Source organism: Theropithecus gelada, chromosome 2 (genome assembly GCF_003255815.1).
Source record: "Theropithecus gelada isolate Dixy chromosome 2, Tgel_1.0, whole genome shotgun sequence".
Lineage (NCBI taxonomy): Eukaryota > Metazoa > Chordata > Mammalia > Primates > Cercopithecidae > Theropithecus > Theropithecus gelada.
Genome location: NC_037669.1, coordinates 42,934,455 through 42,949,345, shown reverse-complemented (window position 1 = coordinate 42,949,345; position 14,891 = coordinate 42,934,455). Strand labels below are relative to the sequence as shown.

Below are 14,891 nucleotides of genomic sequence, written 5' to 3'. Positions count from 1 at the left end.
ACTAAATCTCATCTCCTCCAAGAAGTCTTTCTGACTAATGGAATAATGGTCTCAGTCTCGTCCAAAGGAGACATTTCCACATTCCTGCAGCCACTAAAACTGTCATCCCATAAGCAGATCATCATGCCTACTTACGACCTGCTTGGTATTTCATGATCTAAACTGGTTTTGGAGTGGATTAAATCCTGATTATCCTCCACTATATGTGAATAAGTGGGGTCCAGGCTGGGAAGCCCCCAGGGCAGGGTGAGCACCAATGTGGCCTCACCCTTGTGGCTATACTTCTCTTCCTGGGCCCCTCTTCTAGACTGCCTGGATTGAAGATCTGACAAAATTCTTACAGATAAAGGGCTTTGCTGGCCTTTGTTATGTGTACAATGACTCAAATCTCTACTCCCTTTGGGGAAGACGTACAGGGGCAGGGAAGAGGGGCACTGTCCTTCCACCCTCCTCCGTACCCCCCTGCCACTCTCATCGGTTCAGGGCAGAAGCAGCATTCCCTTCCCCCTCAGTCACTCAGAGACGGTGCTCAAAGTCTGTGAAAGCCAGGATCAGGTACCAGACCCCAGTCAGATTCTGTTACTTCTGTCAACTTTGACCACGCTCCAGCGAGCAGATGCTGAACTGAGAGTGTGTGTGTTTGTGTGTGTGTGCGGCCTGAGATGAGAAAGGGAGGTACCCTTCTATAATAATAAGGGTATGCATTCAGCCCATCCACCGGTCACACACGGAGAGGACCTTAGAAAGGCTTATTATTTCTGGAAACTCTATTTGGAAAGAACTACTACGGGAGAATGGGAGACAGCCAAGACTTCATAGGATTTCATTCAGGTAGTGCTTCCTGCCTGTCCAAGTGGAGCTGTGAAACGCCTCCTGGCAAGAGAACAGCCATTTCTGCCACAGCAAAAGGCGGATCCACCCTTTCTCGGTCCCTTGTCAAAGCTTTGCCATGACAACCTAAGGAACTATGGAATTGGCAGGATCTTCCCGACACCCGCACTCACCCACAGCTGCAGAGGCACCTGTCCACGAGGCCATGTGAGAAAGATGCTGGTAGGCGCCCACCTGCCTGGGGTTCCAGAAATACCCGGTGCAGGGTTCTTAATCTAGGGTGCACGAGGGACTTCAGGAGTCAGTGAAACCCCAGGCTCATGTGAAAACATTGACTTTGATTGTATGCACACACACTGTTTCAGGGAGGTCTGTGTTCAGCAGGTGCTCATTGGGATCAGGACCCCAGAACAAGTTAAGAACTGCTGCTCTGGGGGGCTCCTGGCCCCACGCCCAGTCCCCCGCCCCCATCTCCACCTCAGCCTGAGGTCCCATCCAGTCTGAGGGTGGCCAAGAAGAAAAGACAGCAGTGGATGGAAAAAGGAGAGAAATGACCTTTTAATGTGACAACTGACATGTCCGTACACACAACCTTGCTTTTCAGGTGAGGATTATTCTCATTTAACTGAAGCTGAATAACCCCACCCATAGGTTCTCTCCGAGTTGATCTAACTGGACAAGACCTCATGGGGAAAGTCTGTGGGGAGCAGTACTGGAAGCCCACCCTCAACGGTCCTATTCTGGGTGCTCTGAGTCCCAGGCACCGCCTGACACTGCATCTGGCCTTCAGGACACCTTCCCGGCTGTGATCCTGGCTCACAGCTACTGGGCCCTGAGGTCATCAGTGAGTCATCTGAATGCAGACTGCCAGGCACCTCTGGCCCTCACCACTTCTACAGTAAGGATTTGGGGAGTATGTGTGAACAAGGAAAGGGCAGCTTAAAGGGGATGTTCCCCGCTTTGAGTTTCCTATTCTTTGCCAATGGGGAGATAAGTTCTCACTTATCTGGCCTGTGACCTCTCTAGATGCCGTGGCACAGCATCTGTGACCAGGCTTCTGCCCAACCATGTGGGTTGACAAAAACCACAGCCAGAATATGGGCCTGCAGGCCATGGGCCCCTCCTATTGGGGGCTCCTCCGTCTCTCTGGAGTCAGGGTCCCAGGAAAGTTAATCAGTGACTAAGGTGGGCTCTGATCTCAGCTGTCTCAAGCTGAAAAAGCAGAAGCCATCAGCAGTCAGGGAACCATCCTGTCCCCTTCCCTCTGCCCTGGAGAACTCCAGGGACTCTGCCCCAGTCCTGCTGGGGGTGCTGGGACTAAGAGTGCCATCTGAAACTGAAGACTCTGGCCCCGTACAATGCTCAGCCACTTCTTCACCTTGTTGATGCCAAAATCACGGGAAGGTCAAGAGAACGCCGACCTCACACACCTGATCTTTGTAAGAGGTGGGGCAAAGCCAGGATTCTGCCTCTCCCACCCAGACACCCAGTGGCATGCTGGGGCCGCCTGGGCTCCTTGCTGCTTCTCTGCTACCACAGTTTTGAGTAGCTGCTCAGAACTCCCTGCTCCATAAGCCTAAGATGGATTCCTCAGAGGTCTCAGTTAAACATAAAATATACACAGCCTCCAATAATAAAACAAAACCCTAGCCCTCTCTCCATCATTGCATAAGCGCTTCCCCCATCCCACCCAGTTAAATCTTATTCCTGGGGAATGTGTGTTCTCTCCAATAACTTCGGTTGACGTCTTAACACAGAATAAGAAGGGCTGAGCAACTGTAGTTGGAAGAACTTTCTAAGTGTCTAAGTAGGTGTTAAGGTGATGAGTAATCAGGCTGAGTCCCTATATAAGGTGAACGTCGTAGCAACTTAAAAAAAGAATGAGTGTTAGTGGATAAGCAAGAAATGACCTGGAGAGATGGTGGGGAGAGACAGAGGGAGAAGGAAGGGCAGAGGGAGAGGGTCTCTGACAGCTGCACAGACAGATGGACAGATAGGAAAAAAATGGAAGAGACACAGATGGAGAAAGAGGGGCAGATGAAGAGACAGGAGCACAGGGTCCAACCCAGTGCGGGAAACAGGAGGGTTAGGAAGTGAGTTCAAACATGTCAGGACCAGAAGAAATATATGGCTTCAGCCAACACAGGACCAGAAAGCAGAAGACAGGTTGGAGGAAGGGAATCCTAACCCTGAAGGAGGAGAGTTGCAGTTCAGGAGGACTAAGGGCTGGGGCAGCTGCTTTGTGGTTACAAAGCATGTATAGATTACAGGATTTTATATTTCTTTCCATTTATGCTTTTTCATCTACTTCTAAACTGGATTGATAGCAGAGAACTCTTCAATGATACCCATATCTCATCTGGAACAAGCTACATCAGGCCAAAGGTGCCAACCTGCCTATGTGTGACATCCTGTGCTAACCTGGGCACCGTACGTCCCACCCAGCCTGAGGGTGGCCACTACCGCAGAGATGAGGGGAGGACTTTGAAGCTACAGCAAAAGGAGGCCCAGGCCTTTGGCAGAGAGAGAGGTGACATCATCTGCCTCACTGGACAACTGCTGATACATTCACAAACCCATCTCCAAAGCTGGGTTAATCTGTTGTGTTAAGAGCTACAAACTTTTCCAGATATTCTGCTGACATATGCTCTAGAGATAAGAATCTCTCAGGTCATTCAGAAGAGCTATTTGTGCAATCTGCCCTTTCTTTTCTCAGAGAGAAAACCTGCCAGACTTTGGGCGTCCATTCAGACTCCACCTCTGCTGAGAATGAGGGAGGTAAATTTACCTTAAATGTCACAGCTCGGTTATATTCAGTATGAAATGCACCATCCCTGTCAAATGAGGAGAAAAATGTGTTAACTTTAAGAATGGTTGTGAAGATACATACCTTTGGTTTCCTGCAGCATCTTAATAAGGTTCAGCTTTTGAATGCAGTTCAGGATTTTATTTTTTTAAAGAAACAATTGTAAACACAGGAAGAAAACCATTCTGAAATAAAATTAATCTAACTAAAAATTGCTGTTCACTGGAAATACCAATGAAAACGTTCGGCACTTACTTGGAAATTGGAAATGCCCATGTGTACTTACTGGTAATGGAATAATTCGACCTTTTTGTCCTTCGGGCTCAGGTCAACTTTCATCTTCTTGCACAATTTCCTACTCTCTGCATCACTGAAAGACACAAATGTCGGGAACCATTTATCACCTGAAGTCCTCATAAAGGTGTTGACAGCAAAATCTGCTGGTGTCCTAAGAAGTAAGCCAGGTAACTTGGAATTCCCAATAGCAGATGAGGGCCTTACTACAGATGGGCTGTGAGAACTGGAGGGAGGAGACTAACTAGGAGGCTAAGGGCTGATCAAGAAAGACAGAGGCTGGCTGCGGGGGCTCATGCCTATAATCCCAGCACTTTGTGAGGCTGAGGCAGGTGGATCACCTGAGGTCAGGAGTTCGAGACCAGACTGGCCATCATGGTGAAACCCCGTCTCTACTAAAAATACAAAAATTAGCCAGGCGTGGTGGTGCATGCCTGTAACCCCAGCTACTCGGAAGGCTGAGGCAGGAGAATCGCTTAAACCCAGGAGGTAGAGGTTGCAGTGAGCCAAAATTGTGCCACTGCACTCCAGTCTGGATGACAAAGAGAGAATCCACCTCAAAAAAAAAAAAAAAGAAAAGAAAAGAAAAAAAAGAAAAAAGAAAAAGAAAGAAAGAAAAGAAAATAAAGAGACAAGCAGACAGGAGCAGGTGTGTCACGACTTGTGGGTGGCAACACAGACAGACAGAGGGAGAAGGACATTTAGTAGAGATCGGGTTTTGCTATGTTAGCTGGACTGGTCTCCCTGCCCCCTTCCTCCCTCAGGCCCAGACAAAGACAGGTCCAGACAAAGGAGGTGCCCCAGCAGCTTAGGGGGTGGATAGTCCATGGTAACAAGAAAATAAACTCCAATCCTGGCCACTCTTTAGATTTACCAGGCAAGTTTTTAAAAAGATCGATGCCCTGGCTTTCCCCTGATTATTAATTTGGAATCACTGTCGGGGGTGGGACAAGCAAGATTTTTGTTTTTAGAGCTCTGACATAGGCTACCTGCTATACACTATGTGACCAAGGTAAGAGGAAAACATGCTACCATGTTGAAGAAGTTATGAAATCTGGCCAGGTATTGACAAAAGACAAAAGGAGAAAGGACCAGGCTGTGGTTAAAGGAGCCCCTCCCTTGGCATCTGGGATATTACACTCTCTTCCAATAAGAAATGCCTGTCAGGTACCATTCCCCGTTTACAAAGCACTCGTGCACAACCTCATTTCATCTTAGTGCCCTGCCTGTTAGAACAATGGATTTCAATATGTGGTCCCTGAACCAGTAGCACCAGCATCATCCAGGAACCTGTTAGAAATGCAAATTATCAGCCCCATCCCAGACCTACTAAATCAGAAACCCTGGGGATACCTGAGCAATTGCATTTGAAAAACCTTCTAGGTGATTCTGATGTGTGCTCAAGTTTGGCAACCACTCATTGCATTAGACTAGCTCCTTCACTGGCTCATGTTCCTCTCCCCTACCTCCACGAGGTTTGGCTCCCCTGTGCCCCACACCAGCCCCTTAGAGACCTGACCTGCTCCCACAGCTTCCCCATCCTGCCTGCACTCAGCCAGTCAGAGAATTCTGCTTGTTACTTGGGGGTCATCTCCCCAGCCCTGAAAAGACTCAGTGAGGGCATCTCGGCTACCCAATGCCCACTGGTCACCATTGACTACACAACTGGAGTCATCTTTTGGGGAACTTTGTTGGGACAGGTACGACAGCCACCTGAGGCAAGGCACTGTATCCCCCTGTTGCTTACACGCCTCACCTCCACCAACAGCCATTAGCTTCACACAGCTGTGCACCAGCCCAGAACAGATGGACTAATTAAACCACTCAGCTCAATTCTAAAAGCAACACTCATCAGTGGACATGTAAAAAACGCAGGACCTCATTTTAAGTGTAAAGAAGCAATTTGCAACTCAAGAAGCATGTCTTACTGGAGAGGTGTGTGATGGTCAGAGAGGAGGAGTGCCTCCCTGCTCCCTTCCTCCCTCAGGCCCAGGGGTTTCCTCCCTACTAGTCCCAGCTGTCTAGCCATCGCTGCAGCCACTGTAGCTTCCAGCCCTGGGTCTGGCAAACAGTGGGGACTCATGAAATGCATGAAGAATCCAGAGAGGAACTGCAGTAGTTCCTCCCCCAAGGTGGCAAGGACATTTTAGGATAGAGTCCAGAGAGAAGCGGCAAGCTGGGGGTGGGCTCTCCAAATACAGAGGGCAGCCCAGGGCATCCGCTGAAAACTTTCTTATCCTAAAGCCCTCTGAGGTCCACATATGCCTCTTCTGACCACTGCTATTACAGTTCAGGTGTGCCCTGTCCCACAGGGACTCTGTGGTGAAGCTGCACTGACAGGTGGTGGGTCTGTTTGAGAACAACTGCGAATGAGGTGCCCCTTCCCCGCTTGAGTTAATTCCCTGGGACAGAGGGCTCGACTGGGGATGTTTACAACCACTCACTTGGCACCTTCCTCGTTGGCCTTTGTTCTGCTGTGCTCCACTGTTTCTGTGACCACCTACCGTCCACCCAAATGCAACAACAAACAGCAGCTGGGGCAGGAGCCAAGGCTGGGATGGGATGTGCGCGGCCTCCCTCAGCCCCATCAGCCCCATCCTGGCACCCGCGGCATGCGAAGGGCTGGCTCATCACTTCTCCGTTCACGCTGCAGTGCCTGCCTGGGTGGCTCAGACGCTGCAAGGCAGCAACTGGAGGGGAGAATCCCTACCCTATGTCCCTCTCTCTTCCATCAAGCCTGGCTGGCAGCCTCTGCCTGTGACTATCACAAAGCAGAGGGAGGAAACAGGGGCTTGGTTCATTCCCACGCCAATCCCGGTCCACTCTGTGGGAAACCCATCCACGAAACAGTCCCACGACGGCAGCCTTAGGTTCCCTGAGGGGCCAGGCAAGTCTTAGGACTAAGAATCCAAATCAACTAAGTTGGCTGGTAGAGCTGGGGCCACAGAGGCACCCCTGCTTGTTCTTCAGCTTGGCCTCCAAGGTTCAGCCCAGTGCGCAGCCTCCTGCCCTCACTCCACCTAAGCAAGTGCCCCACGAGCCCTCACTCCAGACTCTGTGCCACCTTCTTTGTTAGGTTTTGTAACACTCCTAAGGATTCTCTCCTCTCCCCATCCCCTGCATTCTTTCTCTCCCTGAGAGGTGAGTGGGGAGGAGGCTTCCTGTCCCGTCTGAGCACACTTCCAGCACAGACCCGAGGACCACTGGATCCAGCACTCCTAATCTCCCCTCCCCTGTTGTCTTCCTCTCCACGGCGCTTGTCAACATCTGATCAACTTGTCCACTGCCTGCCCTATCAGAAACATGTGCTCTGCGAAGCCAAGGGCTTGGTTTTGTGCACAGCTATCTCCCCAGTGGCACAACAGCAGCTGACACATAGTAGGCACTCTATAAATCACCTGACTGAATGGCTGAAATGAATGATATTATCTTACCGCCGCTGGGATAAGGCTCTGTGTTTCTGGCTTTCTGGGATCTCTGGGCTCCGTCTACTGAGCTCCAGGAATCCTGCCAGATGACAATTCCTGACAATGTTCTCTCAGCACTGCTCCCCTCCTTCCCACAGTTCTGTCTCTCAGAGTGTATAAGTGTGAGTAGTGTGTGTGCGCGCAAGCATGTGTGCACACACTAATTGTGCAGTGCAGACAATAAATACCAGAAGAGTTCAAGTAGGGGAGAAAATTACCTAAGCTCAGAGACTTAAAAGGATCTGAGTTGAGAGATTAAGTACAATTAATTGATCTACTGCCTACCTCCCTCCCCCAGCCAGTGACTGAGGCTCTAGGGGAGAAAGGAGACAAAGCAGTGAGCAGGAAAACGAGATGCTTTGCTAGAATTGAGGGGATGGAGAACGCCACCAGGGGTCATGGAGAAGGGGCTGGCAATGCAAAGACCCTCACCCGCCACTCCCCTGGCCCCTGTCCTGCAAGAACCAGCCATCCCTCTGCCCATTTACTCACCACTGTTCCAAGGAATGAGGCGCCAAGGCCACTGATCTGCTCCATCCTATCCTTCCCCACTTCACTTGGTTCTCTTCCACGGATAATGTGGAAGAAAAGACTGCAGAGGCCTATACACACTTCCCTCCCCACCCCACACCCCCACACCCAGACAGACACATGGGCATGGGTGTTTTCATCTGAATCTGCCATGGGACAGCTGGCTGCCAGTCGGGAGTGGCTGCTGCAGGTACACAGTGCTGTGTTTATTGGATTTTCCTGTGCAGTAATTACTATCCAAGAGACTGGAGACACACACTCTGGGGAGTCAGGCCCAGGGATCAAAGTGGGGGTGAGAGCAGGAAGAAAGAGAAAAAACAAGGTCTGGGAGACGGCGGGGTCAGGGGGTGGGGGCCTGAGGTCTCTCACGAGTCCAGCCTAAGTACCACAGCCCACTAGAATGACAGTTTCAACATCTGGCTCTGCCATTAGCGACCTCTGGCAGGACCCTTAGTTTCCTGAGCTGCAAAATGCCAGAGTTATCCACATAAACTGAATGGAGCTTGATTTCTCTACGGGGTCAAGTCAGACTAAATAAAGCATTGAGACAGGTTGCCTTATATCCTGACACATGAACCACGAGCCAGAACCTGGGGCGAAAAATGGAGACAAAACAACCTCTGAACCCCTGTCATCTCTCTCCTCGCCTCCCAACCGGCTCCTCAGTCAGCCACAGGTGGGGTTCTCACGTCCACGGCAGACCATGTTCAGCCCCTCCTGGTGGGGTAGAAACAAGACCACACTGAAGATAAGAAGGAAGGCTTCTGCCTGTCTTAACATTAACTTTGTGCCCACGGCTACCCCAGCCTCTCTAGCTCCATTTCCCCCTCAAAGAAGGGATAACTCTCTTCCTCCCACCGGCCCCGGTCTAACATGGCAGGATTCTGGCCAGGTGGACCCGTGATCCCCTGGGGACAGGTAGGAGAATAAAGGTAGAAAGTGTCCTCACTTCAAGGACATGAAGAAAAGGGGGACGAGTGCTGAGCAAGAAATACTGAGTGACTGCCTGAAGCCAGGTACCGAGGATGACGTGAAAGAATGTGGCTGGAGGATACAAGGCAGGAGGCAATGAGACAGAAGTCCTGGAAGAGCTGAACCTTGACCTTGGACAGGCCGTGGTGGTCACGTAGCACCCTCTGAAGGAAGGATTCCCTACAATAGGGCTCCTCCCCGAGTTGGCTGTTTCCCTTGGTACATGCCTCAAGAAGGTGCATCATAGGGTCTGGATTACGCAGTACAGTTAGTAAGAGTGGTGGGAAAAAAAGAGAGGAACATGGCTTTTCTGAAGAAATGTAAGGTGCCTCCCCTCCGCTGCCCTCCCAGCCCAGCAATTCTAAGGCTCTGCTCCTCAAGGGGATGTGTCACTGCAACAAGTGCATGGTGGTGTGCTGGAAGGTATCTGAAGCCACAAGATAAACATGGCACTTCTTCTGGGAGTCTGTTTTACCCCCGGGTAAGTAATGTTGAACATGCTGAGGAGCAAATGCTAAATTCAAATAGTTTTTAGGAGAAAACATAAGTCTTCAAAATATGTTATGCCTGCTCTGGCAGGTCCCCAATCTTACACCTGGGAAGCTGTCACCGCTCCAGAGAAATCAAGCAGATGGGGAGAAGGGCAGGGAAGAAAGCAGATGTGGTTAAGCAATGACCCTAAGCCTTAAGGAAAAGAAAGTAGCAAGCACCTGATAGGACAGCCTTGCCCCCTGTGAGATGCAGCCTCAGGAATTAGCAAACCAGGCACAGCTCCATGCTGGCTCCAGCTCAACTTCCCAGACAGCAGCACTCCACGCCAAGCCCGAGCCCAGCGCCCAGCTGGCAGGGCACGAGGGGAATACCAACTCCTGCACACACAACCCGCTTAACAGCCGGACAACCACCACCAGCCAGACTGAGCGTGGCTGTTGAGGTCTGAGCCAGGAGTGGAGTGAGGGAGAAGGAAAGCTGACAAAACCCTGGACAGAAGTCAGACGCCCTACAGACACCCCAGAGCAACAAGTTACAGGACCTGGAGCAGGGAGAAAACCAGCGGAGAAGTGTTCGTGTGTTCCTGCAGGTGCGCATAGAGGAACAGGGAGGAAAGAGCCAGAAAAGCAAAAAAATTAAAAAAAGAAAAGGAAAAGAAATATCCATACAGAAAGGAGAGAGGAGAAAAGAGGCCAAAAGAAGGCCAGGCCAGGCACGGTGGCGCATGCCTGTAATCCCAGCATTTTGGGAGGCAGAGGCAGGTGAATTGCTTAAGCCTGGGAGTTCAAGACCAGCCTGGGCAACATGGCAAAACCTGGTCTCTACAAAAAAATACAAAACTTAGCTGAGCATTGTGGTATGCGCCTACTGGGGAGGCTGAGCTGGGAGGAAGGCTTCAGCCTGGGAGGTCAAGTCTGCAATGTACTGAGATTGTGACACTGCACTGCAGCCTGGGCAACAGAGACTGTCTCAAAAACAAAAAGGGCCGTGCAAGGTTGCAGGGAGTCCTGGACTCAGGATTGGGAAAAGGGAACAGAAACCTAATAAGGGGAGAGAAAAGAGGGAGACAGGAGAGAACCTCAGAGAGAAAGACACGCACCCTTCCAAAATGGGGAATGGGGAGGGAGGGGCACAAAGAGAAAAAGACCCCCCTCAAAGACTAGAAGGCACGCGCCCACCACCATGCTTATAACACACACACACCAAGCCTGGAAGCTTCTAGCATTTTTTGAACCAGGCTATTTAGGGATGAAAGCAACTTGGAAGACTCAACCCCACATTTCCCAGAAGATTCAACTGAAGCCCAGAGAGGGGCAGTGACTTGCCAAAGGCCCCACAGCTATTTGATGTCAGAGCCTAGACTTAAAGCTGGGTCTCCTGACCTTTAGTCCTACAAATTCCACTGCACCCTGTACTTTTTTTTTTGGACGGAGTTTTGCTCTTGTAGCCCAAGCTGGAGTGCAATGGTGCGATCTCGGCTCATCGCAACCTCTACCTCCTGGGTTCAAGTGATTCTCCTGCCTCAGCCTCCCGAGTAGCTGGCATTACAGGCATGTACCACCATGCCCAGTTAATTTTGTATTTTTAGTAGAGATGGAGTTTCTCCATGTTAGGCTGGTCTCGAACTCCTGACCTCAGGTGATCCACCTGCCTCGGCCTCCCAAAGAGCTGGAATTATAGGTGTGAGCCACTGTGCCCAGCCTGCACCCTGTACTTCTTAAGGGTCAGAGCAGAACACCCATGGCCTGGGGCTCACTCCCATGCCCAAAACCTTCTTCAGGTTCATCCTTACAAGAACCAAGGGGTCCTCACCCAGTAAACATTTGCTGAGTGAACAAGCATACCATTTCTCCCCCTCCAGCTTCCTCCTGAACAAACTTGTCTAGATGAAAAACAACACTAGGAGAACGGTGTCTCACATTTAAATTGTATTTCCTATTTTAGAAAGAACTTTCATTTACCCGATCCTTATCACAGACCTGGAAAGAAGGCAGAACGTGTATCGCTGTCCCATTTCACAGCTGAGGAAACAGACTCAGGGTGACCGACTTGCCTGGTGTCACAGGGCTAGTGAGCAGCGCAGCTAACTAACTAGTCAGCAGTCAGCCCGGGCCCCCTCCTAAGCCCAAGGCTTTCTCTTTTATTCCACACGCCTGCAAAGACACCTTGACACTGGAGTAGCATCTTCTCTCACCCCAGATGCTCCCTGTTCCCCTCACCTGCCTTTTAAAGGGAAAAGCAGGGTGGCCTGTGTACTCCTGACCTTCCTGGTCATCCCAACCCCAAGCCCTGTCCCCATCCTAGCCACCAACCCTTCGTGGGCAGGGCAGGAAGTGGAGCTGGAAACGATGAGAGATGGGTGCCTCAGCAGGGCCCATTTGAAGGAGGTGAGCTCTGGCTGGCTACCTGCTATTTTACAGTGACAAGGATAAAGAAGGCAGCCTGGCCCCGTGCCACCTACTCGCTCCTCAGCACACAGCACCAGAAAGCAAAGTTCCCAACGGCACTTCTGCCCATCCCTGGGTGTGTCTCATTCACAGACCCACAGAATGGACTGGACACACTTAGGACAACCGCGAGAGCTCTCATTGCAGGGCTCTGTGGAGCTAACACGGGGGCTCCCCATGTCCTGATGATTCCAGGCAAGTTTAGAAGTCTAGAAGCAGGAGTGAATGAGCTGGAGGGCAGGAGCTGAGTTCTCGGAGATCTCCTTTTCCAACAGTGGTTCGTGACAGCTGCCACCCAGAGTGGCCTACCTGGGCCACAGCCCAGAGTTCTGAACCTTGGGCTACTCAGGAAAGATTGCACCCTGCCTCTAATTTCAAACTCACACCCAGATATTCCTGAGTCCAACTTAATCCACTTTGGCTCCATAATTCACCTACTTATCCACACTATTTTAAAAGCTATCTAACATTTCAGTTTCTATTTCCTCTTACAGGAATAAATTCAACAGAGTAAGGCAACTACATAGAATAGTCCATCCTTCCGTCTTCGGGTTAACTCTTTCAAGCTCCAAGGTGCTTCCCTGCCCCAATTTTAATTTGAGCACGTGGAAATTCACAGGATGTTCTCATTGGCACTTTTATTGACTCCAGACATCATGTTTCCAAACTTGAGTCCTGAAGTTGAATCTCCATAGTCTATCTTCACCCACTACCCCTGACCCCATTTCACTCAGGCACCTTGCGCTGCATGTTTTCCAGGCTACTCAGGGACAGCAGCAGGCCTTTCACCTCCACAGGCAGTTCTAGGGGTCCACTCCATAGGTGGCCGCCTGCAGGGAAAGCCAGGGCACTGTGAGCATGTGGTATTGTGCTCTGAGGTCTTTGCACCAAATGTGAACACGACCTCCTCTGTGAAGCTTTTCTCAACCTTTCCAGGCAGAATGGAGGGGCTCTCCTTCCATACATAGAGTCTGTGTTTGTGGCACTGTTCACCTGACATTGGAATCACTGGGCTAAGTGTCTGCCCTCTCCTCACATACTGAGCTCCTTGAGGATGCAGTTATCCATCTGTGTGTTCTCAAAGCACGTAGTAAACGCCCAGTAATGTCTGTTACATGGACCCAGGTGGAGATAGCAACTAAGTCAAAGCTCCTCTGCCCATTTCTGCCACCTACAAGCCTTGTAAGAACTCCCTACAATAAACCTCCATCAGCTTGGCAGAACTGCTGTCATCTCCAGATATGGAAATTCCAAAGTGCCTTGTCTCCATCTAATAGGCTTTGTTACTCTGCCAGTCACACAGAGCACAGCTGGTCAAATATGGGAGACAGAGAGATGACTGGAAGGCAAGCACCCTTTCGGATCAACTATGAACTAGAATTAACCAATGGCTAAGATCTCACCTACTGCCTGGTGAGCAGCCTTTTCTGTTCAGTTAGTATCTGAATGAATCTGGAAGTATAAGGCCACACACACACACGCACACCCTCTACAGCACACACCACTTGGCTAAGACTTATTATCCTAGTTTCACTCAGTGTTTTGTCAAAATATGAATCTCCTTCAATGCTCTCTAATCACAGGCAGAACAAACTTGAGGTCATCAACTTATAAATCAGTTGTGTCCCAAAAATTCACTTGAAAAGTAACCATTTAGAACTCAGACTGAAGAGGAAGAGGATTACACTGGGGTGGGTACCATAAATGTTCACTTAACCTGCAGGGTAGTAACAGGGCGTATTACTCAGGCAATAATAGCTACATTAAAGATTCAGAAGACCTTTACAGGCCTGGGCCCCCTCAGAAGCCAAGGCACAGGCAGCTCGACCCACTGATTCTACCTTTGCATGTTGGGCAGCAGAGGCATCTAGTGGTAATGTCCTGGGTTGGGGGCAAAGCTCATGGTTCTTGCTGCAGACCCACCACAGGCAAACCTGCTGGGTAACCCTGAAAATCACCTTGCCTCTCGGGGTATCAAGGCCACCCTCTGTAAGACAGGAAGGCCCCCTCTGCCACTCACCTCCCTCTGGGAAGACAGAAGAAAGCAACACATAGAAATAGAAGAAAGTGAAATCTCTATGGAAAAAGGGAAGAAAGGGGGCTGGGCTGTGAAGAAAGGGGTGGAAAGCCAGACACCACTCTTCCAGTCCAGAGTGACCTTGAAGTATCACTAGAGGGAACCTTTCCATCGCATACTCCCTCCCAGATTATTAATCAAGGGACAGTTCCCATCCCCACCCTTCAAAGCCCCAAGTGCCCCCTGCCCAGCAGCCACATGGCACATGGCCCCAGCACATACCCACAGTCCACCCAGCAGATGGTGCCTTGTCCTTTCACCGCTTGGGCCACTGTGGACAGTAACCTGAGATGATTTTCAGCTGCCGCCTCTGTAAAAAAACAGAAAATTAAACATCTGTGCCCAAAGGCACTGGGTCACCTCTGCCATCTTCCCTCAGAGGTGAGGAAGGATGGAGACCAATCCCAGAGCGGGTGGAAAAGTCCTGAGCACCAGGTAAAACACCCATCCCTGCACTCAACAGTGCCAGGGCCTGTGCTGCAAGAATAGTCCTGGCTCTTCTCAGAAACCCCTGATCCCACCATCCTCAGGGGCCTTCCTCTTGGACACAGAACCCCCAAGTCACCCTGCCTTAATCCACACTTCACACCTTACTCTTCCAAGAATCTCTCAGCCAGATCCTCAAGGCCAGTAAAGTCTCTGACTCATGTCTTTCTGGGATACATTTTGAAAATTCCATAAACAATGACAATCCTATAACTAAAGCAGGGAATGATGCTGCTGACTCCATGTTCAAATGTTCTGGCACCCCACCTAGGAGCTGACGAGAGCTGGGGTCAGATCCTTCCTTTACTTGTGGAGCACACGCTTATCTAGGAGCTCAGTACAACCTGGTGGTAAAATGAGGTCTATACGTGACACTAGGCTCTGATGGGCCAATGCCAAAGACACCTAAGCCCCATTTAACAGCCCACTTCCCCAGAAGCCACGGGGCAAGAGCTGGTCCTGACAGCACCTCCAGGAGTCAGTTGCAG

At 50.4% G+C, this 14,891-nt stretch overlaps 1 protein-coding gene across 1 annotated transcript in view; it reads right to left on the bottom strand.

Annotated features, from left to right (window-relative positions):
- Positions 1-14,891, bottom strand: part of PDIA5 (protein disulfide isomerase family A member 5) — a 92,713-nt gene that overhangs the window by 52,927 nt on the left and 24,895 nt on the right. Inside the window, exons 3-5 of the mRNA XM_025376001.1 lie at positions 14,140-14,227; positions 3,924-4,007; positions 3,620-3,665 (exon numbers count right to left, since the gene is read on the bottom strand). Of these exons, the coding sequence (XP_025231786.1) occupies positions 3,620-3,665; positions 3,924-4,007; positions 14,140-14,227 (218 nt within the window). The remainder of the gene's footprint in view (positions 1-3,619; positions 3,666-3,923; positions 4,008-14,139; positions 14,228-14,891) is intronic.